General features: G+C 40.5%; 2 protein-coding genes across 4 annotated transcripts; one reads left to right on the top strand and one right to left on the bottom strand.

Annotated features, from left to right (window-relative positions):
- Positions 1-16: 16 nt before the first annotated feature.
- Positions 17-16957, bottom strand: LOC118109423 (periphilin-1). Of its 2 annotated transcripts, none has more exons than XM_047339755.1 (10): positions 16745-16957; positions 16321-16384; positions 15181-15254; positions 13560-13790; positions 13206-13249; positions 10480-10566; positions 10100-10266; positions 8027-8103; positions 6934-7065; positions 17-917 (listed from the first exon to the last, which is right to left on the bottom strand). In XM_047339755.1, coding segments are annotated over exons 2-10 (1059 nt in total). In that variant the 5' UTR covers positions 16322-16384; positions 16745-16957; the 3' UTR covers positions 17-671. The 2 variants fall into 2 exon arrangements, with proteins under 2 accessions (XP_047195711.1, XP_047195710.1); XM_047339754.1 differs by having other exon boundaries at positions 13188-13249; positions 16745-16955.
- Positions 15760-24739, top strand: LOC118109239 (YY1-associated factor 2). Of its 2 annotated transcripts, none has more exons than XM_047339756.1 (4): positions 15760-15837; positions 20774-20899; positions 22524-22676; positions 22802-24739. In XM_047339756.1, the coding sequence occupies exons 1-4, from the start codon at positions 15824-15826 to the stop codon at positions 23040-23042; spliced, it is 534 nt and encodes a 177-aa protein (XP_047195712.1). In that variant the 5' UTR covers positions 15760-15823; the 3' UTR covers positions 23043-24739. The 2 variants fall into 2 exon arrangements, with proteins under 2 accessions (XP_047195712.1, XP_035012076.1); XM_035156185.2 differs by lacking the exon at positions 15760-15837 and adding an exon at positions 20318-20488.
- Positions 24740-25608: the final 869 nt, after the last annotated feature.

A 25608-nucleotide genomic window follows, 5' to 3' on the forward strand; every position in this document is an offset into this window, starting at 1 on the left:
CAAGGAGTGAAATCAATTAATTCAAGATGGTAACATTTATTTACAAAAATATCTTAAAAAAGGCACAAGTTACATACATAATACATGATCTACAAATAAGTCTTGATCTCTTCTATACAGAATAGTGCTGCACTGCAAAACACCCTATAGATTTGGATCCTTCAATACTGGTTGGGGAATACATGTGTATAAATAAAGCCCGACTAAAATCGTCAGTAGGATTCAACAAATAGATCAAGACTCTAGCTGGTTGTATGATCAGTTCAAATGTGATCTGTAATAAAGTGAATGTAATAATATTTGATAGATTTTTCCACCTCATTGACCACAGTAAAACACAGCTGAAATTGTGTCTTGTGCATTTCTCTCCACAAGGCTCCCGTCATTAAAATGTTTCTCATAATACTTAAAGGTTTCTCACTGTAAAAGCATATCCGTTTTGGGAATTATTTAATCTGATATGAAGACTTAAATCCTTTTTATGTTGCAGTTAGTAGAAAATTGCCACAGTTTACTCTGTTCCTTGTATATAATCACAATGAATCATGACTTAATAATAATAATAATTGCACTGTTGCTATACCTTGATTAAAAACAAGATTAAAATGAAATATTAAAGAAATATTATATTCTTATTGGGAACATTTTCTTATCATTTAAGAAATATGACTTTAAGACTCCTCTACTACATTATGTTGCTCCTGTGTTTTGTGACCTGTGGTTTTTGCTGAGGTGTCTGGTTGATCTAATACCTCGTCCAGCTCTTTCACAAAGTGCCTGAGGGCATCTAGGCAGCGCTGTTTCATTTCCAACAGGTTCTTATCCAGAGGAGCCTGCAGCAGATTGTCCAAACTGGGCTCCTTAGCCACCAACATCTTCACCACTGTGCGGAACGTCTCACAGTCCTGCCTGTAATGCTGCACATACAAAAATGACATTAGGAAGAATCTTAATAATATTTATTCATAATGACAATAACAATTTGGTAAAAACAAAAAAACATTAAAAAAACATTACAGTATACGTTTGTCTGTCCTCAAGGCACTCTGAATATTTAGAGGTCATCCTGACGATAAAATTGAATATTTAATTAACAGAAGCCCCATCATTTTGTTCTGATTGTAATAAAAAACACAAGTTATCAATATGAGTGATGCAGATTGAGAACACTGCTAAATCCAAGATATCAGGATGTTACACATTTCCACATATGGGGCGCACACACAAAAAAAACCAATTCATCATTGTGTGATTGTCATTTAAAAGTCTAATTTAATGCATAAAACATCACGTGTGTATAAAGTGAAATCCACGCTTTCATAAATTTGTGATATAATTTAAAAGGCCCATTGAGCAAAATCTTAATGGACCCCACAAACAAGTGAGCAGCTCCACCCGTCAGCTCTTTGAATTCTACAGGTCCACTCTCGTCAGAACCATCTTCTGGTAAATTGGTATATTCTTTGAAGGTGTGTGAATGTGTGCGAGCGAGCCCATTCAAGTGCACGTCCGCCCGTAACAAAGGGAACATGAGGTGTCAGAGTATGTTAGTGGTGCTGTGGCATTCTTTCACACCCCATTGTAACAATCTCTCACATCCCTCTCAGATTTTACTGCCGACACAAAACGGCTGTAAAGTTCTTTATTAGAGTCCCAGGTGCAAGCTCACAACATCTTTATCACCTGGGGAGAAAAGGCTAAATGTGGGGCCCTGTGCCGAAGCTGCAGAGATTTAGGACAAGGTTAGCTTGTCAAGAAGCAGTCTGGGACGCCAGGGTCCTCCAGTGCTGAGTTAATGCAGCCCAGACCACCTCTTCCCTCAAATTAGAGTCACTGGGGAAGATAGAATGTGTTTCTGTGGCTTAAGACAACCACTCTGCTGTCCAATACAAGAAATCAAATCCAACTAGTACTTAATATTAGAGAATGTCTACAAAAAAAAACAGCCATGAAGGATATATTTATCTCCAAAAACATGGTCATTATCTTTGTTTAATATCTTTTTTGGATCAACTGTAGGAAATCACTTAATCTGATGGAAAACTTTGTGTCACTTTTACTCAAGTGTCAGGAAACATGACCTACTTCGTCAAAGTAGCGACTTGAACAAGCTTCATTTTCCTGAGACATACTGAATATCTATGTCACGTTCATCTGCATAGACATTTTAGGAATGTGAGCAGTGCAAGCTTTTGTCGTAGAACAAAAATTTGTTGACAGTATCTCATTCGACATTTACTCTGTGTAAAACGCAATAAATCCTTGGTTTTGGTCATTTTGACAGGGAAAATGCTGCCTGTCAACCTCAATCAGTGTCCAGTGTTGAGCAGAATGTGAGGTTAACCGGTTAAATGGGTATATTCCAGGGTTCTGTCAGTTATGGGGAAATTTTAAACCACAAGTGCTGTTTCCTTGCCTAGATACACATTACATAACGTGTGTCGAGGCTAACTCATGTTCATGTATCCAGGAAGTTGAGCAGTGAATTGTAAATTAATTTAATCACAATCGCATGACTTAACTGTACTTGATGACAGTTTCTTGAGATGTTGGGGCAAAGGGAGTGTCTGCAATAAGCTCACACACCTACTGGGTAGAACTGTCATTACTGAGTGAGAAAAGAATTGGCATCACTTCATATTTTGGTATCAAGAATTGGAAACAATTCATTTCCATGTAAAATGTGAGAGGGAGCTCAGCAGGGTGGGGTTTTGAATATACGGGTGTTTGAAAAGGTCAAAGAAACAAAAATACTACGACCTTCAGTCTTTTAGACAGAAAAAAATTCACCCCATGAGAACCGCTCACTAGGTTTTCAAGCAAAAGAACAGAGGCATGCTTTAAAAAACTAGAAGATGAAAGAGGCTGCTGAGGGTACCTGTTGGGGAGAAAAATCCCACGTGCACAATTTGTTGCACATCTCTGACTGGGTTAAACTAGGCTAAGTAAGGTAACACGAAATTATAAAATAACAAACAAAACCTGATGGGAGAAAATTAAAGGTCCCTATTTTATTCTGTACCTGATGATTATATTAATGTTAAAAGACTACAATGCCTCCAGTCTCGACATGACTCCAGTTTTTCTTAATAGCTTTATCGTCTCTCACCTCTCTCCCCATGATAGTTCCCCTACTCAACTAGCTACAGCATGTTCAGAGTAGATTCTCACTTATCTATTCATTCCAGTAACCCTAACCCGCATTGTACATCAAAGTACATATATTCAGGAAATTTTTTGCTCAACTTACAGGGAAAATGTAGGGTAGAGTAACTATTGATTATGAATATTTAAGCAATACGTGTTATTATCCCAATACGTATTTTTCTCACACACACACACACACACACGCACGCACGCACACGCACGCAGGTCAAGTGAATTTAGACAGAAATATCCCAGACTGTGGGAGATATTTGGACCGGGGCTGATGCTTTAATGTCTGCAGATCATGTCAAGCGAATTTGTGGCCCCACATAATGACAGGCCTCACCACTGACCGCAAGGAAGTGAGAGACTAACAACTCGTGTGGCCAGCTAAGCTCAGGGTCAACTTCATTCAACAAAACAAGTTTTGGTTCTCCTTCAGCATACAGTATCAGCTGTCCCATCTTAGGCTTTTCTCAACCTTTTCTATTATATAATCTTAATTCAATTACACGCAACAATAAGTTGAGGTCGATTTTTACACTCAAGTGCAAATGTCTACTTTCCTAAACATGTTCACTCAGCGGCCATTATTTGGGAGGAACACGAATTTGTTCCAGGTTTGAAGACGTGAGAGGAAACGAGGAATAATGAGACACAAACGTGGTGAATGTCCCACAAACCAGCACTTCTCTAATCACTTAGGGTTGATTGTGTTTGCCATCTTTCAAAACAAAATCTACCTAGGCTTTCCCGTGCTAAAGCCTTTGTTGACAGTGATTACATTTTCACTACATTACGTCGCATATACACAGTTTTACACACGCCAAAGCTTGAAAACAGGACAAGGAAAGAGGCCTCGTATGGAACTAGAACGTCACTCAATAGAGGGCATAACTCCGCCGAGGCCCAACAGTCCTCTAATGAAACCACATTTAAATTCACTAGATTGCTAAATTTTCATTAGATCCTGCACCAGACTGCACACACTCATACATATCAGTTCGCTAAACATGCCTGATTTTTTTTTACATCAAGATCCATGAATCATTCTCAAGGAAATCCACAAAAAAAAGCTGAAAAATGCTCTATCTCGCAATGTTGGATTTGTACCAAAATTGTATGGGTTCTTCCCTGACCCATACTGCATCATTACACCAAGTTTGGGGTAATCTGTCTTGTAGATTTTCCCTAATTCTGCTGACAAAAAGACAGAAAAACAAACAACTGCAGACAAAAACATGCTCCCATGTTACTTGAACAAACAGGAAGGGTTCTTCTGACCTGAGCGTGCTCTTTACGCTGTGAGAAAAGGTTGCAGGGAGGTTTCTGCCTTCGCTCCCTGGAGTGGGAGCCATGAGCTGATCTTTAAGACTGATACTGGGGGCCACACAGGAGGGGCTGGAGGCCCTAGAGAAACTGCAACACTCGGGGCCTTAAGGAGAAGGCTTGAAAAAGTGGGCTTCTGCCCAAATCGGATGTTTGTGGAGGTCCAAATTGTGACCATACTGACAGGAGTGGGGGGGTTGGGAAGTTGAGGGTTTGAGTGAGATTATACATAAGGCACTCACATAGACATTTAGTGAGGCTCTGTTCAAGTGAGCGCTGATGCAGGCAGGGGTGCTGCATAATAGGGGAAGTGGGGTAATGACTTGAGGGCTGGTACACATTAGGGGATATTAAAAGAGCCATTTTAATCACTCAAGCTGCAAACCGGACCTCTCGATGGAGGGGCCAACAGTTGAAATGGATAGGTTTCATTTGCACTGATTGAGATGATGATCGGACTTCTCTGAAAATCACTCCCAGGCACTTCTGAACAGATATTTTTCTGGATTCCTGTTGTTGGAGCTGCTGTTTTACATGCTGCGATTTGTTCTGCGGTCACTCCAAAGAGTGATGCATTACTCCACACTTCCCAACATGCTCGTCATTATGTCAGAAATCAAATGATTTCATATTGTGAAACATGTTCTGACAAGCAGGGATGTTTACCTTGTCAATTAATTTGTTTGAGGTTTCCGATTTCCTTTATAACACAAATAAAAGGTATGCAACACAAACTCTTGGCTGAAAAGGAGCAAGTTTAAGTGGTGTGAAAAATCTAAAGGAACCAGCCTCTGCTAACAGTATACTGTATACACAGTGTTAAGTACTGGCTGAAAATAGAAGAATAAGGAAAGACAAAATAATTAAAAAAGCATGTGGTCGTTGAGGTTTTAGTTTTAGCCTCTGTCTATTTATTGTGTTTTTCGGGATTTGGAAAAAATAACTGAATAGTTTTCCATGAAACTTGATGGAAGGACGGGACATGGGGCAAGAAAAAAACCCATTAAATGTTAGTGTGGATTTGCACAAAGGGGTATATCCAAGAATTTTTCATCACTTTCTTCAACATTGCGAGAATTTTTTGGACATTTTCACTGATTTCCCTGGGACTAATTAATGGGTCTTGAGGAACAAAGATCAGGCATATTTAGGGAAATTATTTCGATGTGTGTGATATCTGCAGATTGTTGGGCCTTGGTGTAGGTATGTGCTCAACTAGGTTTGTGGATGCAACACACTAACTGCTGTTAAATGGATCAGTTCCTTCGAGCAGGTTTAGGAAGATATGAGGTCATGCTCCGCCCACTACCTGGACTGCTGTGTGTGTTGAACTGAGCCTGGGACAGATGTCGCAGTAAAGTCACTGTGGAGGTTTGTGCCTCTCACCACGTCTGTAGAAAGCAGTTGCAAATGGCTGGGTAAGCATGTGTCTGCTTATGCCAGGAGACGTACCACACTGTGGGTGGGCCGCCTGCATCCTGCAGGGCAATTCTTGCCCGGCTTTAACGGGAACAGATAAGTGGTACTGTAGTGGAGAGCGATGAAGGGGAGGGAAAGAAGTGCAACTCCAAATAGCAGGCCGCAACAGACGTCAAAACCTGATGTGCTAAGGGGCTGTTCTGCTGACTCATCCTTCTTCTCTGCACCAACAAATGTTTCTTCAATTAAATACCCCCAGCCACACTATAGAGTTAATGTAAATGGTTTGTGTGAATCCATGAGCCACCAAATCATTAGAGTGGAAAACACATGTGGCGAGGGCAACCACACAATATGGTGAACCCAAGAAGAACCTCAGTCCTCTGGAGCTACAATGTCTCACTTGCAGTGTACAAACTTGTTTATTTTTTCTATATATATATATTTTTTTAAATCTAAGTGTTTCAGTATTCTTAGCGCAGTAATCTCTCAACTACGACCCACTGGCACCCTGCCTGACCTGTAACCATGTCCTGTGTGATCCCTTCGACTCGGAACAGTCACAGCCGTCAGGTGTGACGTAAGAGAGGCAATAAAGGGGTCAACTAAAAGTTAGAAGGATAAGACTAAACACAAAATAAATGTCATATTAAAAAAAAGCCAAATGAGGTGAGACAAGTCTACAGGTTTCTCTTGCTGTTTCTCTTGTTTCAGGATTATTTTTTTAATATCCTAAAACAAGACAGAATTAATCAGATGGTATTTCATTATGAGGAAAATGTATTTAAACCTTTGTCATGGAAACAAGAAAACAATCTCAATTCATTGGCAGATTTTTCCACTTGTTTTAAGAAAATTATATTTTAAAGCTCAGTAATGCCCTGTTAAAATTAAGTGCTTTACAGTATATTAGAGACCCAGTGATAATGGAGCATGGTTCAACTTTGACAAAAGGAGGCAAGATAAATTGTGTCTACGCAAAAGACAGTGAAGAGAATTCACAGACGTTAGGTTGTTTAATGGACAAAACCCTGCTACCTTCTCAATTTCCAGAGCCTTCTCCTTAATGGCTTTCAACCGGCCAGTCTTCGCGTCATCCTCTGGTGTCGGCTTTGGCTCCATGCTGGCAGCAGGCACATCCTGCGTCTCCACTACAGATGCAGTTTTTTCCTGGCGGGCCAAAGGTTAAGGGTTAGAACCAAGGTCACCAGGTTTAGAAACTGGTTCTGATTTCAAAGTGTTTCAAATAGAGACAAGTCTACTCTCTTACGGGTGTTGAGGTCTTGTTTTCGTACATGTCTCATTACGCATGTCGCATGTCAACAGTAAACAGACGTGACCAAATACAGTACAACTCTCTGGATAAAGGGTCCCTTTGCAAAAAGATTCAAATGTATGATAGATGCTACAGTATTTTATTACCTCCACTGGTTTGGTGGGTTTTCAAGATTACACAAAAACTTGCTGGATGGATGGGACATGAGGCCGGGAAAAGAACCCAATAAATTTTGGGGCAGACCCAGAAAAAAGGCAGATCCACAAATGTCTCAATATAAGAGGGTGTTTTTTTTAACAGGGAAAAAAAATCTGATAAAACAAATCTGGCATATTTAGATGACTGATATCTACAGCCGTTTTCAGACAAGGCCTGCGGGTAAAGTCCGGAGAATTGGATACAGAGTTTACCCGCAGTTGGCTTTTCACATATGAACACATATGGAGGTTCTTTGCACAGACGCGTTCACAACAGCAACAAATCCTCTGCAATATTCGAGTCGAGAGGTGGAGCAGCCGGACGAAGAAGGCAGAGGCAGGAAGTGAAGTATTAACTCTGCTACATAGATCACGCTCTTATCGCCACAAACTCTCTTGACTTTTTTTGTCTGTCTTCTGTGTGTCTGACATCGCTTTTTCCCCCCGGAGATATTTGTTTTCTTTTAGTTTTTTCATTTTTGCGTCTATCGCAAATGACAAGCGTCATCAACCCCCCACCCCCCATCATTTATGTACCTGGGGTCACAGGTAAATACTGTTGGGCTTCGGCGGAGATATGTGCTCTACTCAGTACCCTTCAAGTTATATTTTTATTTTACTCATGCAATGTGTTTCTTCTGAGAGCATATTGTTTTACCTTAGAAGATCCTGAGCTGTGAGGAGACCCCTCCACAGGGCTGCTGGGAGTGCTGGTCGCCAGCACATTGGGTTTATCTAGAGAGAGAATAAAGACAAATGGAAATGGAAAGAACTGTGAGCCAACATGCAGATAATCAGTCTCAGATAAATAATGGAAAATACAACGTTCTGACAAAGAGGAGACAACTATAAATAGAGGGCGACCTGTAGAATACATGAGGGTAACCATGGCATTCTTTTATTTAATTTTGCTTCGTACGCAAAAGCCCTGGGGGGAGCATCCCGGTGGGTTGGTGGTCTGGGACCGACTGCACTGTGCTGTCTAATAAACGGTAAAAAAGCCATAACATATAATAAGAATTTAAAAAATACAGCAGGGAACAATTACTTTCGACTGTGAGACATTAGATAATCAGTCCTTATTGTGAACAATTGTGACGCCAAGGCATTATCCTGCAGCTGAAAAGAATAAATCATTATTTTGTTTATCACTCCCTTGTTAGAGCCTCCCACACAACAGTGGTCGAGGAGTTCGGCTGTGCCTGAATTGAAATATTGTCCCTTTTACTGGCTCCACTGTGTCTAGAACAAAACAAATATATTAAAGTTCGTTGTTTAAGGAATCTCCCATAGTTTTTAGAGTGAGCCTAGGTAACACACCCTAATTTGAGTCCCTCAGTGGGACTATGGACTATACAGACAAACAATAGTGGTAAAGGCTGAGGCATTCTTACAAACTATTTATATATTATATAACAATAGTCATCCCTGACAAAGATTTGAGTCATTGCACAGAGCTTCCTTGTGCACAGGACAAACCTGGTATACCTACCCCATCACCAAAACCCTACTTAGCTCTGCTGCCCTAATTAATACCCCAGATGGAGGTGGAAGAGGGAGGTACAACTGTTTTCTCACAGTTTTATTGCGTCTTCAAAGGGTGCTGCAACCATGTTGCTAACACATTAATATGTTTATGCATCTTACAAATCAAAGCACTGGAGAAATTACTATCCTCACTTCTCTCCCTCAGACTAATAACAGGCCTTGTGTCAGAACAATTTGACAGGAGCTCTGTAAAAAGTAAATTTCATTAGCTCCACATTGTTAATTAATTTTAAGCTGTGAAGCCTGTTAAAGTCATAAAAGAAAACATGTCAAATGACAGAGCCACAGTGATTCTGAAGACATTGTTAAACCAGAGCATGAATTGGTTTCTCACTGAAGAAAAAAGGTCAGAATCTGAATCCAAAGCCAAACCACCCCAATAAACCCAGGGTATCCTTTTCCCAGCCTCTAAAATGGGTGGTGTTGGTGTAATTAACATCTTAACGTGTTTCAGCATTCCCTGACCCCTCACACTACACCTCCAAAAACAGATGCTACACCTGGAATGGCTTAATTATTTTACACATGATAATTATACACGTTTCTGTAAAATGGGGAAAGGGTCTCTTTTGTTGTCATTACAAAGCAGCTGCAAGGACACACATTGTATTAGATAAAAGGCAAACTCACAGCTCTACTGGCTACAAGCCATCTAATTGTCTCCTTCAGGGTTTTACTTGCCGTGACCAATCTCAAAATGGTCAAAAAACCCACAAACACCCACTTACATCTGGCTTTTGTCTGTAATGGATACAATCGGCTTTCACTCCCAGGTCACATGACGCTGCTTATGTTCAAACAAAACAATTTGCATAGTTGCTATTTGCAACTATCCTGCATGAGGAAAAACAGCAGGCTGAGTCAGTATCTTCCTTTACATCAATGCTTAAAACATATTTCTCTTGTACACCATTCCCTGATTTGACCTAATTCTACTTTTTTATTATTGTAATAATGATCTTTTTATTCTTCTATGACTGTGTTTTTATTTGTTTTTATGTACTTTTACTTTTTTTCCCCGTTGTTTTGAGAAGTGCTATATAAATAAAGATATTATTATCATTATGAAATAAATAAGTATCATAAGAGGCTAATAAAATATTCCTATAATTCTTAATGCTATTAGGACTTAATTTCAGGACATTCAGCTGATCACAACACAGGGTTGTAACTCATCACTTACTTTTCTGCTCGGCCTGCTGATGTGCCTTTGAGCCTTTGGCCTTGTCAGGGGAGAAACTACTGCTTCTGCTGTTTGACCCAGAGCATCCCGGTATCTGGGCTTCCCTCCTCACAGGGGAGCGGTGCTGCGTAACTGGTGCAGAGCTCAGGCAGTCATCAGGGTCTCCTCTACAGAAATGAACAATAATCAAGAAGTTCAAGTGTCCAATAAATCCTGCACAAGGTTGAAGTTTGAAAAAGGTTCTGTGCAGCAAACAAAATAAAATTGTGTTAAAAACTAGACATCTGATTTCAATCTCTCCCTGCTTACACAGTTGGCAGTTTGTTTACTGGTTTTACTAGTAAAAAAAAAAAAAAACACATGGACATAAGGGGACTGACTTGGGTTTTTTGTCCACCGCTTGTCTCCGAGCAGGGCGAGCCCTTCGGCCTCTGCTGCGGGGATAGGGAGCAGGTCGGTCATTGTTCCTGAAAAACATGGGGGGGGGGGAATTCTGTCTCAGATAAATCAATGGCTACCAAAGCTGCTCTGCACCCTGGCGAACGACTGCTTGGTAAACAACGGTCCACGGAAGATATGATAAACAAATCAAGAGTTTGTTGACTGCAAATTCAAAATGCATCATTTTCATCATTACTGGTCTTCGTCAGTGTGTGCCTACGAATGTGTAATGGAAAAAGCATAAAAAGGAGGCAAAACCACAAAGACTTAAATTCCGGCTGTGGCACACTGATCAATTTGTGGAATGGAGGCAATCACCACTTTGGCACAAGCAACATTTGGCTGACAGTTGCACGACTTTTGGTCGTCTTTTACTATCTCTCTTTAACAGTAGGCATAGGCACGATTACACAAAAAATGATCCTGAAGATACAACGCACAGTAACCATGTGATGTAATGACCATTTCTGATGTTAAATGTAAAACCATTAAGTTGTGAAATTTCCCCGTTCACTGAACCTTGTTTTTAATGATTTTCCAGACTCAAAGAAAAGCTTTTGTGTGAACGAAAACCTTTAGGTCCAGAAGTCTAAATGACCGGCAGGCACCTGGTTGTCCCGACCTCTGCCTGACCTCGAGCCACATCTCAAATAAAAAGCAGGTCTAACAAGGCCTCAAACTTTAACGACTCATGCTGTGTTTGAAGTAGCCAAGAATCAGCCTGCCATTTGCCAAACGCTGGACCGCCATCCATACAGTACAAAGCCAACATCAAAAGGCGATGATAGAAAAACTTTGAGTACTTAATTTAGGGGGGAAAAAAGAACTCAATAAAGGGTAAATCAATCTTTTAACAGACATGTTAAGGGGTTATGCCTTATTACAGAGGTAGAGATTTTCCATATGTGCTATTCTTTTGATACTGACAGTCATCATAGCAAGAGATAAAAAGTTTAATCAAATAATTTGTTGACAAATCTTAAAAATAACCTGTGGGATTAAACAAACAAATCATGATAAATGGAGTATATTTTCTTCTTTATTTCTTTGATATCGACGCAAAGCACAAAAATAACCTGGCTTCAGGTAACTGGGTGGATTTACAAAAGGTAGTGAAAAAATGATAATTTGGAATAGTAGTTCAGTTAATTTCATGATCTGTGGGCAAAACCTCCATAAGGATGCTAGAAGAGTGACTCAGGTGTGTGGCACTATGACTCCATGTTGACTCCACTTCTCGTATGTATCCCTATTTAAAGCTGTACAATAAGGGTCACGGTGTAGTCACGGAACCACAGCTGTAGCCGCTGCGCCATTACTCCACATTAGTGCAAACTCTCCTTTGTTTTACAGAGGCTGGAATGCCAGGACTTTCTGTCTTGTGCTGGGGTTGAAAGACTCATTTTATATTTGCCCCCTTGTCTTCAAGGCCACTGAACCACCTTGTGCAAAAATTAATCATACACATAGGCTTCCTGCTTTGTTGTCTGGGAAACAGGAGGGGGGAGGCAATCACTTTAATATTGGTATAATTTACGGTCAAAGTTGGTGCAACGCCTGAATTCAAAGGGACTTCCATGTACACAGCCAACACCCAAAGCATCCAAAGACTGAAGCAGTAACAAAATGGCTATGATCTTTCAAAAAAAGGGTTACACAGTCTGACAAGTAATTAATCAGTGAAGTGTGATCACAACCTCAGAATGTCCACCAACGCATGTTCAAAACTGTTCACAGCTGGCAGAATAAAAATCACTGTATTTTGGAGTGCGTCAATGGGTAATGTTTTCACGAGAATCACTATGGCACATTAAATTATCCTAAATCTGCAGTGTAGGTTGGTGAGATGCATTTGAATAGTGAGCACGTCTTCCCCCTTTGAATAATTTGACCAATTTGCAGCAGATTGATTTTAAAATAATCTGGACACTATAGATCTATGCTGCTCAGAATATTTGAGAAGTGTGCGGGTGTTAGACTGAAGAGGGAGTGGTCCAGCTGTTTTTGCTCACAAGGTGGGGGTGGGGCTGTTTGGCGGAGTGAGTAGACACTAGTGCCCTTTGTCCCTCTCTCTAGCCTGGTATGACTCCTGGAAAAAAATGGGGCCTGTGCCTATAAACTGCTGGTATGTTGAAGTGGCTGGAGCGAGGCACGCATGTGTTGATATAGGAGTTATAACCACTGGACTCAGCTGCTCTGTGTTGGGTTAAGCTCTTAAACTTAACTTAAGAGTTGTGTGGTCACAGCTAATTGAGACATGATTCCTAAATCTATTTATCAAAGCAGCACTTTCCTGCCAAAGGAACAATTTGTACCTATGGATGTTATATTCTTATATTGTCTTGGGTGGAATGTAAGGGTTAAGAATTTCTAATATATTGTAAAACAGATTTATATAGCTTTATATTTTTTATAAATAAGATTTCTAAGAATTTATGCTCATTGATTGGTTTTGGGTAAAACCAATCAAGCTAATAATATTCACTTTTCAAAACAAAATACTTTGCCTCCACCTACAGGTCAGTTTGATGCAGTACACAGAGAATTCAGTGAAGCAACTGATGATCGCACACAAAAACTGTGACAAACAAAAACTGTCAATTAACAAAATAAGAACACTTGAAATAGAAGGTGTGATATAAATCACCTTGAGTCCAACTGATACCTCAAGTCATCTCTGGGATAACCCTGCTGGGAGTACGGCTCTTCCTGAAAACAAAATCACATGTACAACAACATTAATTGGGAAACACTGGTCCATTGGTAAATACAAAAAGGCTTATAACCACCTAAACCAATGCAACAACAATGGACTGTGCTGTTAACTGTATGTCATGTATAGGTTAGTCACACACACTGAGATGCAAATTTTTGTTGTTTCGATTTCATCAGCTAAAAAGGATTAGTCTAACCATCTGTTTGAACAGACCCTGACCTGGCTGTAGAGCTACGATTGTTTTTCAGACTAATAAAATAACTGACTGTGATTTGCAAACTATGTATCACAAGCTTTTCTTACATTTCGCGGTGGTGTGGAATTTCTGTGAAAGTTGTCATAGTTGGAGTTGTCATCATAGTAATGACAATCTTCGGGTGGGTAACTGCATTCTTCGTGATACTCTCGTGCATCCTGGTGATTACGGGCCCCGCCGTACCGCTGGTCATCATGAAAGTCTCGGTCATACTCCAAACCCGGTCGAGGCGCAATGCTCCGCTTCTCAACAACATTGACGACTCGACGATAGTTCACCTGACAGGACACAAAAATATAGGTTTTAATCTATAAAATAAAAAAAGCCCATTGAATGTCAATAGGATTTAACATGATAAAAAGCCCCAAAGGGCCAGTGCATAGCCTGTGTGTGCTGTTTTGAAGAACCATGATCAAGTAATCAACCAAATTTTGCCTTAAATTAACCTTCTGGAAACATCACAATTACCACCATTTTCAAAAGCAGTATTATGATGTGTGACAGAATTTTATGTAAGACAAAAAAAAAAAGACACCCCAACTAGTCGAGGCAGTCAATGGCCTCGACTAGTAATAATAATAATATTATTATTATTAAAATAATAATAATAATAGGGGAGAACTTTTTACATTTGATGATTTACCTGCTAAACAGAGTGTATTTGATTCAAACAAATGTTACTAAGGTCAGGTTGTTGTGTACCCATGGAAATTAAAACAAGTTATCGATTTATTATGGTTTCGGAACAATGACCCATCAAATGTTGGTCCTTTGGCAAAACCTGGTGGGGGTTAAACGATCATAGTGTTGCAAAAGAGGTGCAGGATCTCACGAGTTTAGCAAGTAACATCATAATTCTGGTATATAGCAAGAAAAAGAGGAACAGTTCTGTGTAAATGAGGAACTAGCGGTGTGCGACAGGAATCAGCGACAGGGTGTGGAGCAGAGGTAGTAGCGGTCAAACAATGTGTGTGTATTGCAAAGACCAGTTTATTACCTTGTTTTGTAGCTTACAATGACTTAAAGTAACATGTAATAATTTCAGAAACGCATCTATTTTAATAAAGATGCAAGACTGATAACTTTAGTAACATGATGAATTCACTTTGCATGACAAAAATCTTAGTTTTTTTGCTCTTGGTTTGCATATCACTCTCTCCATGTGCTTGAGTCAAAGACGGAATGAGTAATGTTGACTTCACTTCCTTAATTTGTGGTGACATGATTACTTTTCTTTACGGTAACCTAGTTACAGGGGGTGGCTCATCTTACCCATTAGCTCGACTTAACCCCATTCTCCCACTAAAAATATCTCAGGATGACACAAAGATGTCAAAAGAGCCGTACGCTGGTGTTGATGTGCTGTAAACAAAAATACTTGACATCCACTGGAATTCATGTCTGAAAAAAGCTTGATATATTTTAGGTCTCAACTGAATTGAACCGAGCTGAATAGAAGTGGATACAACATCAATATTCATCTTGAGAGCGACTTTCCAAAGAAGGAAAAGCTGATGAATACTAAAAACTGCTATTAATGCCTACCACTACTCATAATACAACAACTTCAGGAACAATAACAGAGTGAGGATCTGTTAAGTTTACTTAGTAATAACTGAGGGGCCTTTGTCCAACTAACAGACTTTGGCCTTGCAAAACAACACTTACCTCTCTTGAGAACATTTCTGGGAAAGGTTCTTCATATTTGTCTCTAGTTGAATGTCGATCATGTCGATATGCCACTGCAAAAAACACAATTTCTTTTTTAATATTTGAAATGAATGGTGGAAGAATATAACAAAATTGAATAGATATGGATAGTCAATAAGGCCAGGTATTTTTTTCAAACAACACTGCGATGCATAAATGAAATTTGGTCGTCTCTGGTGAGCAGTGTAGAAGAATTTCAACTCCCTCCCTTTAGCCAAACCAGAAAATCCTGAGCAGCCAACGTGTCTGCCTGTGAAGGATAGTGTCAGACCTTCACTCCAACCAGATGAATTCTGACAAGCTGGAGATTTAAAGGCCCCATATTTTACACCTTTCTGGGATTTAATTTGAGGTATTGGTCCCCCTAAGATGATACATCAGTGGTTTAAAGTCGAAAAAACTGCTGCAATGTGTATTTCCATGTCCTCTCTCCTGCCTCTTGAGCTCCTCCTCTGATTGACTGACTGCACTTTGAGTGACACGCGACCAGGCCTATCACCGGTCTCATTCTAGCGCATTTGACAATCTCAGCTGAAAGTCACGCTATGTTTGGATACAGCTATAGAAGAGCAGCCACATATTTACAGTCGGTTACAACAGGATGATTTCTGAACAGTAAGTTACACCGTCCTCATGTTTGTTCAAGTTTTAGCAGGATAAGCTCATATAGATTTGCAATGAGCAAGCAAAATTGAGTAAAGGAAATATCAATAATAACACTGTTAATGGGCTCCAAAAATAGTCTATAAGGAATCATAACAGGTTATAGTTTCTATATAGCATCTATTAGTTGATTGATAGTAAAATGGTTGGTTATCGTTTTGATAATGATTAACATTCAAATAAAAAGTTGTTTCCTGCTTCTCTTATATAAAAGGTTTCCTTCCTCTGTTTGAAAAAATATTAAACCGAATATCTTTGGGTTGGGACTATGGTCAACAAAACATTTTTGGTTTTGGATGGTTTCATTTTGACACAAAAAAACAACAATTAATTGTTTATCAAGACAATAAGCTGCAGATAAATTGATACAGAAAAGAATCAGGTCCTAATAGTTGCAGCTGTAGAAATATGCAGAATGCCAGTGTTATAACTTACTGTTGAATGAACCGTGGTAGTCCTGTGGGTGTGTTCCGGATGTCAGAGGAGAGAAGGATGAACCCTGAAGAAGGAAAATGAAAACAGACTGAGCATGAACTTATTCACCCCATCCCAGATCTGTCACATACACAAATAGACATTTGTAATACACACACAAACTCTGACCTCAGCTCAGCAGAATTTCCAAACCATCTCCACCAGTAACTTCAGGACACTTACACACAGCACTGCTACTCTACTCCTTCACTTGGAAACAACCAGGCTAAGTATCCAGGAGAGTGGGAACAGTCCACACGCGGGAAAACAACAGGACTTCCGCTGCTCGGATGTTATTCTGACTGAGTGACATGCTGCAGCAGCACTGTTGTTAGCAAACACGGCTAGTTAGCATCGTAGCACAAGTCCAAAGAAGGTCACTCACCAGATGATGACGTGAACGCTGCCGGCCACAAACTGCGTTTTACATGTTTACATCTGCTCAGCCTCTGCACGTGAAGGCAAGTTACGTGTTAGTGCAGAGTTTCCTCTTCCTGTTCGCGTGCAAGTTCACCCACACGACCACTGTTGCGGCTTTTTCTTTTCCTCTAAACTGGCAGAGGACACGCAGCGATGGCGCTTGGCTGCCGCCCCCTAGATGTGGAGGCCTACTGCAACTAGTTCTTCTTTTATACACAGTCTCTTCTTCTTCTTCTTCTTCTTCTTCTTCTTCTTCTTCTTCTTCTTCTTCTTCCCCAGATGTTTCCTGACTGGTCCTCTTCCACCACACTCCAGTATGCCCTTTAAACTCACTACTTTTTTAGTGCTGCTTCTGTAATTCCCTCTATCCTGTCCTTCCTGGTTATATACTTCCTGCAATTAACTAGTACATGATCTACGGTTACTGGCACCTGACAGTGTTTGCAAAGGCCTGTTGGATGTTTCCCTATGATAGTGAATGTCCTGTTCAGGTTGCTGTGCCCTATTCTAAGTCGAGTCATTACCACCTCCTCTCTCCTATTTCCTCCTCTCTTTCTTTCACCTCTGTCTCCTCTCTTATCTCCTGATCGCAGTGTTGCTGCCACTCTTTATTGATTTCCACTACCCTTTCCCTCGGATTTTGAAAGTTTCATTCTACTATAACTACTTCTTCTTATGTAATAATAATAATGATAACACAAATAATAATTGCTATTATCACTATAATTGATTTATTATTTTTATTATAGTTATTTTTATCATTATTACATGTACTATGTTTCTTAATGCCTCCCTCTTTGAATTATATTCATTACATCTTTGTGTTATGACATTACAACCTAGTCTTCCTCCATACAAACCAGTGGTGTGGAGGAATTCCATTACTTTTTTTAATTAAGTATGATTGAGAGGTTAAAGGCAGTCTTCCCCAGTTCTGATCTCTTCCCATATAGAATAAATTGCACACTGCCGATGGGCATGTTTTATGGTCTCATTCTGACCACCATGACGCTGCCCATCAGCCCACTTCTATGCCCACAGTGGCTTAACCTCAGTCCCAATAATTGAACTTGGTCTACTCTTCTTTCCCTCTGGAAATCCCATATTAAACCAAAGGCATAGTAGAGTAACTGTAGCATATAAGATCTGCTCTCATGGTTTATGACATATTTTTGAGTTTCCAGTTTCGATTACTGAACACATCTCCAGTGAACCATATGAAGGCAATATAGCATTATTTTCCTTGAGGGTTGTTTTTTATCCATGTTGACTGATGCCTCATTCTTCATCCCTATAGCCTATGTGCTGGCGACAGTCTGTGGCTGGCACCCACATGAATCCCACAGTGCATCCAGTTTTATGTATTCTGTACACTGACATCATTATCTCTATCACTGCATCTGGCCTGGCCTGAGACGTTCCATGATTTATTGCCTCTAATGCAGCAAGATAATTAATACAAATTACCCTTGACTTTGGCGTAGATTCTTCAATCCACCAAAGGGTTCATTGGATTGCCGGTTTCTCTGCAGTGGATATTGAAGTTTGATCAGAAAACCTTCACACTTATCGTATTTAAGAAATATGCCACAAATGCTACTTTGCCAGAAGTTTCATTTCCAGAACCATCACGTAAATTTGCACCTCATTCTGATGCTCACTGACTGCTTACACTGGATCTAACAGTCTTCCCACTGATCAAGCTCAGAATATAAAGATCTAAATCAACCTACAGCTAAATATGTGTAATAGCAATTTGAATGGATGGATTTACAAACAGTATTTATGTAACTGTTTACCTGAAGTTTCCTTATTAAAGACAGTCTACATGGAAAACTTTACATTACTCATACAGAACAGTGAACCCTGTTTTTAAACATTTTTACACCTTAATTTACAAATGTTGATATAAACAAACATTGCAGATATGGAAAAGCGGTGTCTCGATATATTCTTTAAATTCACATAAAGATCCTGTGATATTTGGGGTATTGATTGACCTGCTGAATTTATGGATGGTAAAATTGACCAGAAATGGAAAGTAATGAAGTACAAATACTTTGCAACAGAATTTAGGTGAATTTCACAGGTATCTGTACTTTACTTGAGTATTTATATTTCTGACAGCTTTTATATTCATTCACAAATATCTGGTCTACTTTTCAAAACAGGTGCGTAACTTTGGGTTTTAATGCATTTGAAGGGAATTATCAGTTTAGTTTTATTTTGCATGATCAAGAGCCACGTTCCCAACATCAAGGCAGATTTCAACTTAAATGGACAATAACACAGAAAAGACGGATCCTTGTGTATCTGCAAGTGCACATCACACACAACAGACATAACACAGCATAAAAGATGTATCAAGATGAAACAGACAAGAGAGAGAGACGCATTTGTCCATGACAAGAAGCAACAAAATGGAAGAATTGGTCAACATCAATGATATTGTTGATTAATTGTTGATTGTTAAAAAAGAGCAACACATTTTCCATCCCTGGCCTTATTTAAATTAAGAATACTTCATTCAATACATTGTACACATTTCCTCCTGGACAGTTTTTCATGCTCACAAATATACTCTTGCTTTGACTCCTGTTTTCAGTCAATTGACGTAAGAGTGGTTTAAGGTTGATCGTCTTCGTCTCAGTTTGCTTTGCAACAGATACAGCACTTAGAGAACCTGTACTTTTATACTTTACTTGAGTAAAGAGGTTGAATCATCACTTATACGTCGTTTTTAACACAGGTACCTGTACTTTGAGTCAAGACTGTGCAGACTTTTACCAATTCTAAAATTTACCATAGAAAATCATTATAGGTATAGTTCACTGAAAAATAAAAAATTAACTCATTATCTACTCCTCATTATGCCGATGGAGGGGTGGGTGAAGTGTTAGAGTCCACAAACCACATTTGGAGTTTCTGGGGTAAACAGCGTTCTCACTGATCTCATCTCGCGAGAACTGCAGCAGCAACTAGGAGGATATCAGAGGACATTTAGGCTAAAAACATGGTGTTCAAGTCAAATTTGAATGTCAGGGCCTACAGTCACTTGGATGACACCACAGGAGCCATAGTATGAATATTGTTTTTTTTTACATTTGAAGAAGTGGTCCCCATTTATTTCAATTGTATTGGATTTGGCTGCAACACTGTCTACCCCCTGAAACTCCAAAAGTGTTTTGTGGACTCAAAACACTTCACCCACCCCTCCATCGGCATAGTGGTGAGTAGATAAGTGAATTATCATTGTTGGGTGAACTATCCCTTTGAGTTAGATCGTCTTCCTCTCAGTTTGCTTTGCACAGACACGGCAGGTACAGAACTTTTGCCTGTACTTCTATACTTGAGTAAAGAGGTGGAATCAGTACTTATACTTTCACTTGGAGTTGTTTCGAACACAAGTAGCTGTCCCTCTACTTTGAGTAAACACTGTGTGTACTTGTACCACAGAGACTCGTCGAGCTGGTGGAGTGGGCCCTCCATCTTCATCAGTCTCGTGTCACTTCTCCCACTGCCCCTGTGTTGTGATCACATGAGCGCTGATTGGCCGAGGGCCCGTCACGTGCTCCTCCTCCGAGTTTCCCCCGACAGCTGAGCAGCAGCAGCAGCAGCTAAATGCGTCTGCTCGCCCGTATCATCGCAGCGTTTCCACTCGGAACTGTCACAACTTCCACAACATGGGCGACAAGAAGAGTCCCACCAGGTACAGCTGCCTCTCGAGCCGCCCGACGAGCACTTTAACCGGGCCGCCAGAGCCCGCACGGCTCGGTCAATGGATGGAGGTGTCGTACTGAAAGTCTTCATGGCGGCCGGTGTTAATGCGAGGAGACTCTGCCTGTTTAACCCGAGAGCGTCTCCCTCTCCGTGACGTGACTCGTGAGCGGAGTTAACTGGAGTGTCGCCTCTCGTGCAGTCTGTGGCCCGTGTGTTACACAAGCTTTGCTGCGTGTGGTAAAGCGTGTGTTTGTGTTTTGTTTTCTGTGTGCAGGCCGAAGCGGCAGTCCAAGCCCTCCGCAGACGACGCGTACTGGGACTGTAGCGTGTGCACGTTCAGGAACAGCGCTGAGGCGTTCAAGTGCACGATGTGTGATGTCAGGAAGGGCACGTCAACACGGTGAGAGACGTCACGTTTCGACTTAAAGGTTCCGTGTGTAAGATTCAGGCGAAAGGGATCATCTAATAATCCTAGTTAGGGTTTCACTAGTGAGTTTCATCTAAATTGTACGAATTGTAGTTGTTTTTTAAAACTAGAATGGGCCCTTTTATATTTAAATACTTTATATTTACATCAGCAGCAGGTCCTCTCTATGGAGGCCAACATGTTTTTTTTAAAGTAGTCCAAACTGAACAAACTAAACACTTTGTTAGTTTTTATGACAACTGAAGGTTTCCACAGGTTCTCCTCTGTGTTTGGAAGGGGAGGGTGAGGGGTATTCAGCTGCAACATGCAAATTCACCACTAGATGTCATTTCTGCTTCAGATGGTGAAAAAGATTAGTATTATTACCTGTGGTTCTGGGAACATGCTTTCGACACAATGTGCAGTGCACGCTACTCTGCTTCTTATCAGACTTTAAATAGCCAAAATATCTCCACACTACTGAATTCCTCTGACTCTTCTTTTCCTCATCCCTTGAGCCTTGGGCTGTGTGTGTTGGGGTGTCTTCTTCTGTAACGCTGTCGCTCTAGTTTTTCGTGAACATTCTCCGGCGTAATTTTCTCTTTTATCTCGCCCCTACTCTGACGTAGTGGTGTGCACGGCTGCAGAAGCCCAAACATTAGCACGTGTGCTGCTGCCGGCTGCTACTCCTACATTCTGTGCTGTGTGCGTCAACCCAACCTGACATGGCTGTAACTCTATTTCAGAAACATGATTGGTTGGGCACTGCGCTTTTCTCACTATCATTGGCTGTTCGTGTTGTCTGTCAAAACGTGGATGGACTGAGTTCTATCGATTATGTCTTATATTTCTATTGAGGAAAAGTTTTTAATTACACCTTTTATTTAATCAAGTACGCATGTACACACACGAAGAGGTCTAATACTCATTAACAGACTATTTTAAATTGTATTAATTCACATAGAGAAGATGGTCTTGCATTCACTTTTTCTGTGTGTATATAGTATTTCATGTACCATGCAGATGCAGGGTATGCATTGCCCCTGTGATACAGTGACAAACAATGTTAAGGCATTTTAAACATGTTACCTTGTTGACAGCAAAGTGAGCAGGTCAGGGAAATGTAGCCTTAATGTTCCTCTGCAGGGTGTTCGATCCCAATGCTGAAGGGCCTGGTCACACATATGCAATGTGAGGTGGGTCAAAGTTAAACTACACTCGAAGCCATGGTGCAATTTGCCTCACTGCTGGAAGGGGATGTTTTATCTGCCGCCTCACTCTCACAGTTTGGAAGTGAACGGAAGGCAAAAGAATTGATGCCATCATGGGCCATGTTACAAAGTTGGATTTGCATTAAGAAAAATAAATTCAAATACATTTTAGAAAAAGAACACTTATTTAGTTTAGCTTTTTGTGCAGCTTCAGGTTTCTGTGCAGCAGCCGGCCCTGCTTGCCACAGCTCAATTACTGCAGGCCACTGAAACCGTTTCAGAAAGAAAGCCGCAAACCCCATTACCACAGACCAAGTTAACAGAACATTCCAAACAGGCAGGTTTAGAACAGGTACTGCACGAGTTGAACTTTAAAACAATAACTCTTTTTCTTGTGTCTCTTTCAGAAAACCACGGCCGGTTTCTCAGCTGGTTGCACAGCAAGCAAATCAACAGTTTGCACCACCCACACAGCCAAAAAAGGACAAGAAAGAGAAATCAGAGAAAGACAAGAGCGATAAAGAACCAACACTGAAAAAGAAAAGCCATAAAAAGATCAGGTAATTAATCCACGTGTTAAAATAATGGTAGAATAGCTCAATATTCAGTTTTCTGTGAAATATAATTAAAATATTTAGTATCCTCTGATCAGTTTTCATGTTTTGTGAATTTTTCTCTTCACCAGGCCAAGGTTAAAAAACATAGACAGGAGCAGTGCCCAGCATTTAGAGGTCACAGTTGGAGATCTGACTGTAATAATCACAGACTTTAAGGAGAAAGCCAAACCCACACCCACTTCTACAAATGCTGCCTCCGCAGACCAACACAGTCAAAGTGGCTCAAGCTCTGATAACACTGAACAAGGTGTCTCCAGATGCTCCTCACCCCGGGGAGAAGGCTCGTCGGTCAACGGAGAGACTCACTAACCTTCACACTCCCAGTCGGCACAAGTGATTCTTCTGCACTCTCAACAGCCTCAACCAGAGATTAAACTTCATGCACATCTTTTTTTAGAATACTTTAAAAGCCAGTACAATAGCATTTACTTCCATCTGAGGTTGTATTTTTCACTGCCTTCCCATAATGATAAAGAATTCAGGATATCAGAACTGTAACAGAAAAGCTGATCATGATGAACAGAAAGAAGTAATGGATGTTGGTGGAGCTGTAGCACATGATGTGGTGAGGTGACTTGTCCTCTCACACCTCAGTTATGTTAGCATCACGCTCGGGCCTTGTTCAGACTTGGTTATATCTTCTGTTACAGGTGATCACAACTGGACAGCTCAATGTACAGGTGTGAATGCAGTTAGACCACATTCCTTTAGCAGTGTGAACGTAAATGTCTCCTGAGCCATGTTGACGGACCGCCTACTCAGCTTGCGTCCTCTGACCCCGCTACAGCTTCACAATGAATCGAAAGAATTTTTGCACTTTTCAAGCTGTTTATTGACACAAACTCCTCAATTTCCAGAAATTTGGGTCCAGAAATTTACCGGGGTTTGCCTCTTGCATATGAAGAATGCAGCAGGAGATAATCTGGGTCAAATGCGTTCACAACAACAGGGACATTTCGGGGACATTCAGGTGGGGGTGGCACCTGGGAAGAGCCTGCAGGAGGCATGACATATATATTCCGCTGCAAAAAGCTCAGTGATCTTGTTTATAGCACATCGACACCAGCGTTGGCCTTTACAACCAAAAGCTCTCAAATCTCATTGCTTTTCCAAGTTGACATCTTTGTCAGCGTCTTCTTATGCTTATCTTTTTCATCCTCAGGTTTTTGTATTCTTCCAATTTTGTTCTGTTGCGTGTTAGAAGCGTCATCGACATGCCCAGTCGCTCGCTGTGAACTTTTTCCTGCTGTATTCTCACATGAGCTCACTCTGATATTCTACTGGGGGGCTGGCAGGAAAAGTTCCAGAAAATGTCTAGAGCAACTTACTTGGACATTTATGTTCTCACAGCCCCTGTGGAAGATTTCAGGAAAATGTCTGGACTTCAGTGCATGTCTGAAAGTAGGCTCTCACTAACTAATGAACAACAGACACATCTGTTTTGTCAGAGTTGGTAGAAACAACATGATTTGGTCTTTACAAACAGAAATGACATATGTTTATATGTGCATATAGAGCAGGGAGGTGAGATCTTATCACAAGTTGTCTCTGGAGACACATGAAGATGCATTCTAATGTCAGGTATGAACTGACCTCAGAGCCACCCACTTGTGATCAGATCTCTGAGACGCACGTTAAATCCAAATCTGAACAGGGCCTTGGTTGGTCGTTGCTGATGAGAATTTATGATGCATTGTGAAAGAAAATGTGAAGAAGTCCTCTGAGAATTGTAGTTTATCCTTGAATTTTGTTATTAATTGCACTTAATGGCATCCTGTGTTCATGATAACACGTCTTAGCATTATTTCCACTTTGTCATTAACAGTAATTCATAACACTGTTGGTTACTGGCCTTATCCAGCTCTCATTTTATGACATTGGATGCAATAATTGTTTCACAGTTGTTCTAAGTATGCTTCTCTTTCACTTTGTAGAGTTGAGCATGATGTAATCTATAGAATGATTTATATTGTACAATAATGTTGAATAAAATAAGCTGTAGATACTCGGATATGTTTTTATTTTAAATGTTTCAATACAAACAGGAACAGTTTGTGAAATGTTTCCATATTATGGATTGTATGTTGAATTTGATAACTATGTTTTCACATCATGACTGATAAGTTTTATAAAATCAAGGCAGGAAACGTAACAGACTTGGTCTTTAAGTTGCTTCGTTAGTTCAGATCCGTCAAATAAGTGAACATGCTTCACTGGACTGTGTGTTTTATTATTACCTGTCACTCTTGTCCTTATACTTTGAGAATTGGCATTGAATATAATATCATTCTCTCTCTCACTCACACACACACTCTCTCTCTCTCTCACAAAGACACATAGACTCTTTCTCGCTCACACACACACACACACATACACTCTGTCTCTCTCACATACATTCTCACACAGACACTGTCGCGAGTTGTGTCGCTTTCAGGGATCTAACAAGACGGGCTGCCCTCAGAGCTGAGACTTTCCCGCCGGCCACGGCACGTTCATTAATCTGCCGCTGTAGCACTTACGGACTTCTTGGACTCTGTTAGCGGGCCCGTAGCCCTCGAGGAGGAGAGGAGAGAAGATTGATAAGAGCTATCGGATAGAACCCTGTTGGTTCAGTTCAGCAGACTGCCTCGACTTTCAAACAAATCACACAACCACAGGGTTTCTAGACCTCTCAACCTTTCAGTCGGCTAATTTCTTGTCTGATTTTCAAATAAACACATGATTATGCACTCTAATATTATCTTAACACAAAAATAAAAATGAAAACACACTTTCAGTCTTAATCACAAACACTCACTCACTCTCTCTCTCTCTCAGACATAGACTCTCTCTCTCTCTCTCTCTCTCTCTCTCTCTCTCTCTCTCTCTCTCTCTC

The sequence above is a fragment of the Hippoglossus stenolepis genome, chromosome 5 (assembly GCF_022539355.2).
Source record: "Hippoglossus stenolepis isolate QCI-W04-F060 chromosome 5, HSTE1.2, whole genome shotgun sequence".
Taxonomy (NCBI): domain Eukaryota; kingdom Metazoa; phylum Chordata; class Actinopteri; order Pleuronectiformes; family Pleuronectidae; genus Hippoglossus; species Hippoglossus stenolepis.

Bases quoted from the DNA above. Each gene is read 5' to 3' on its own strand.
- LOC118109239 (XM_035156185.2), top strand. From the start codon at position 20,463: ATGGGCGACAAGAAGAGTCCCACCAG. The intron at 20,489-20,773 runs GTACAGCTGCCT...TTCTGTGTGCAG, and splicing joins GACAAGAAGAGTCCCACCAG to GCCGAAGCGGCAGTCCAAGC. The intron at 22,677-22,801 runs GTAATTAATCCA...TCTCTTCACCAG, and splicing joins AAAAGCCATAAAAAGATCAG to GCCAAGGTTAAAAAACATAG.
- LOC118109423 (XM_047339754.1), bottom strand. The intron at 10,567-13,187 runs GTGATTTATATC...CATGTTTTTCAG, and splicing joins AGGTATCAGTTGGACTCAAG to GAACAATGACCGACCTGCTC. The intron at 10,267-10,479 runs GTCAGTCCCCTT...TCATTTCTGTAG, and splicing joins GCGGTGGACAAAAAACCCAA to AGGAGACCCTGATGACTGCC.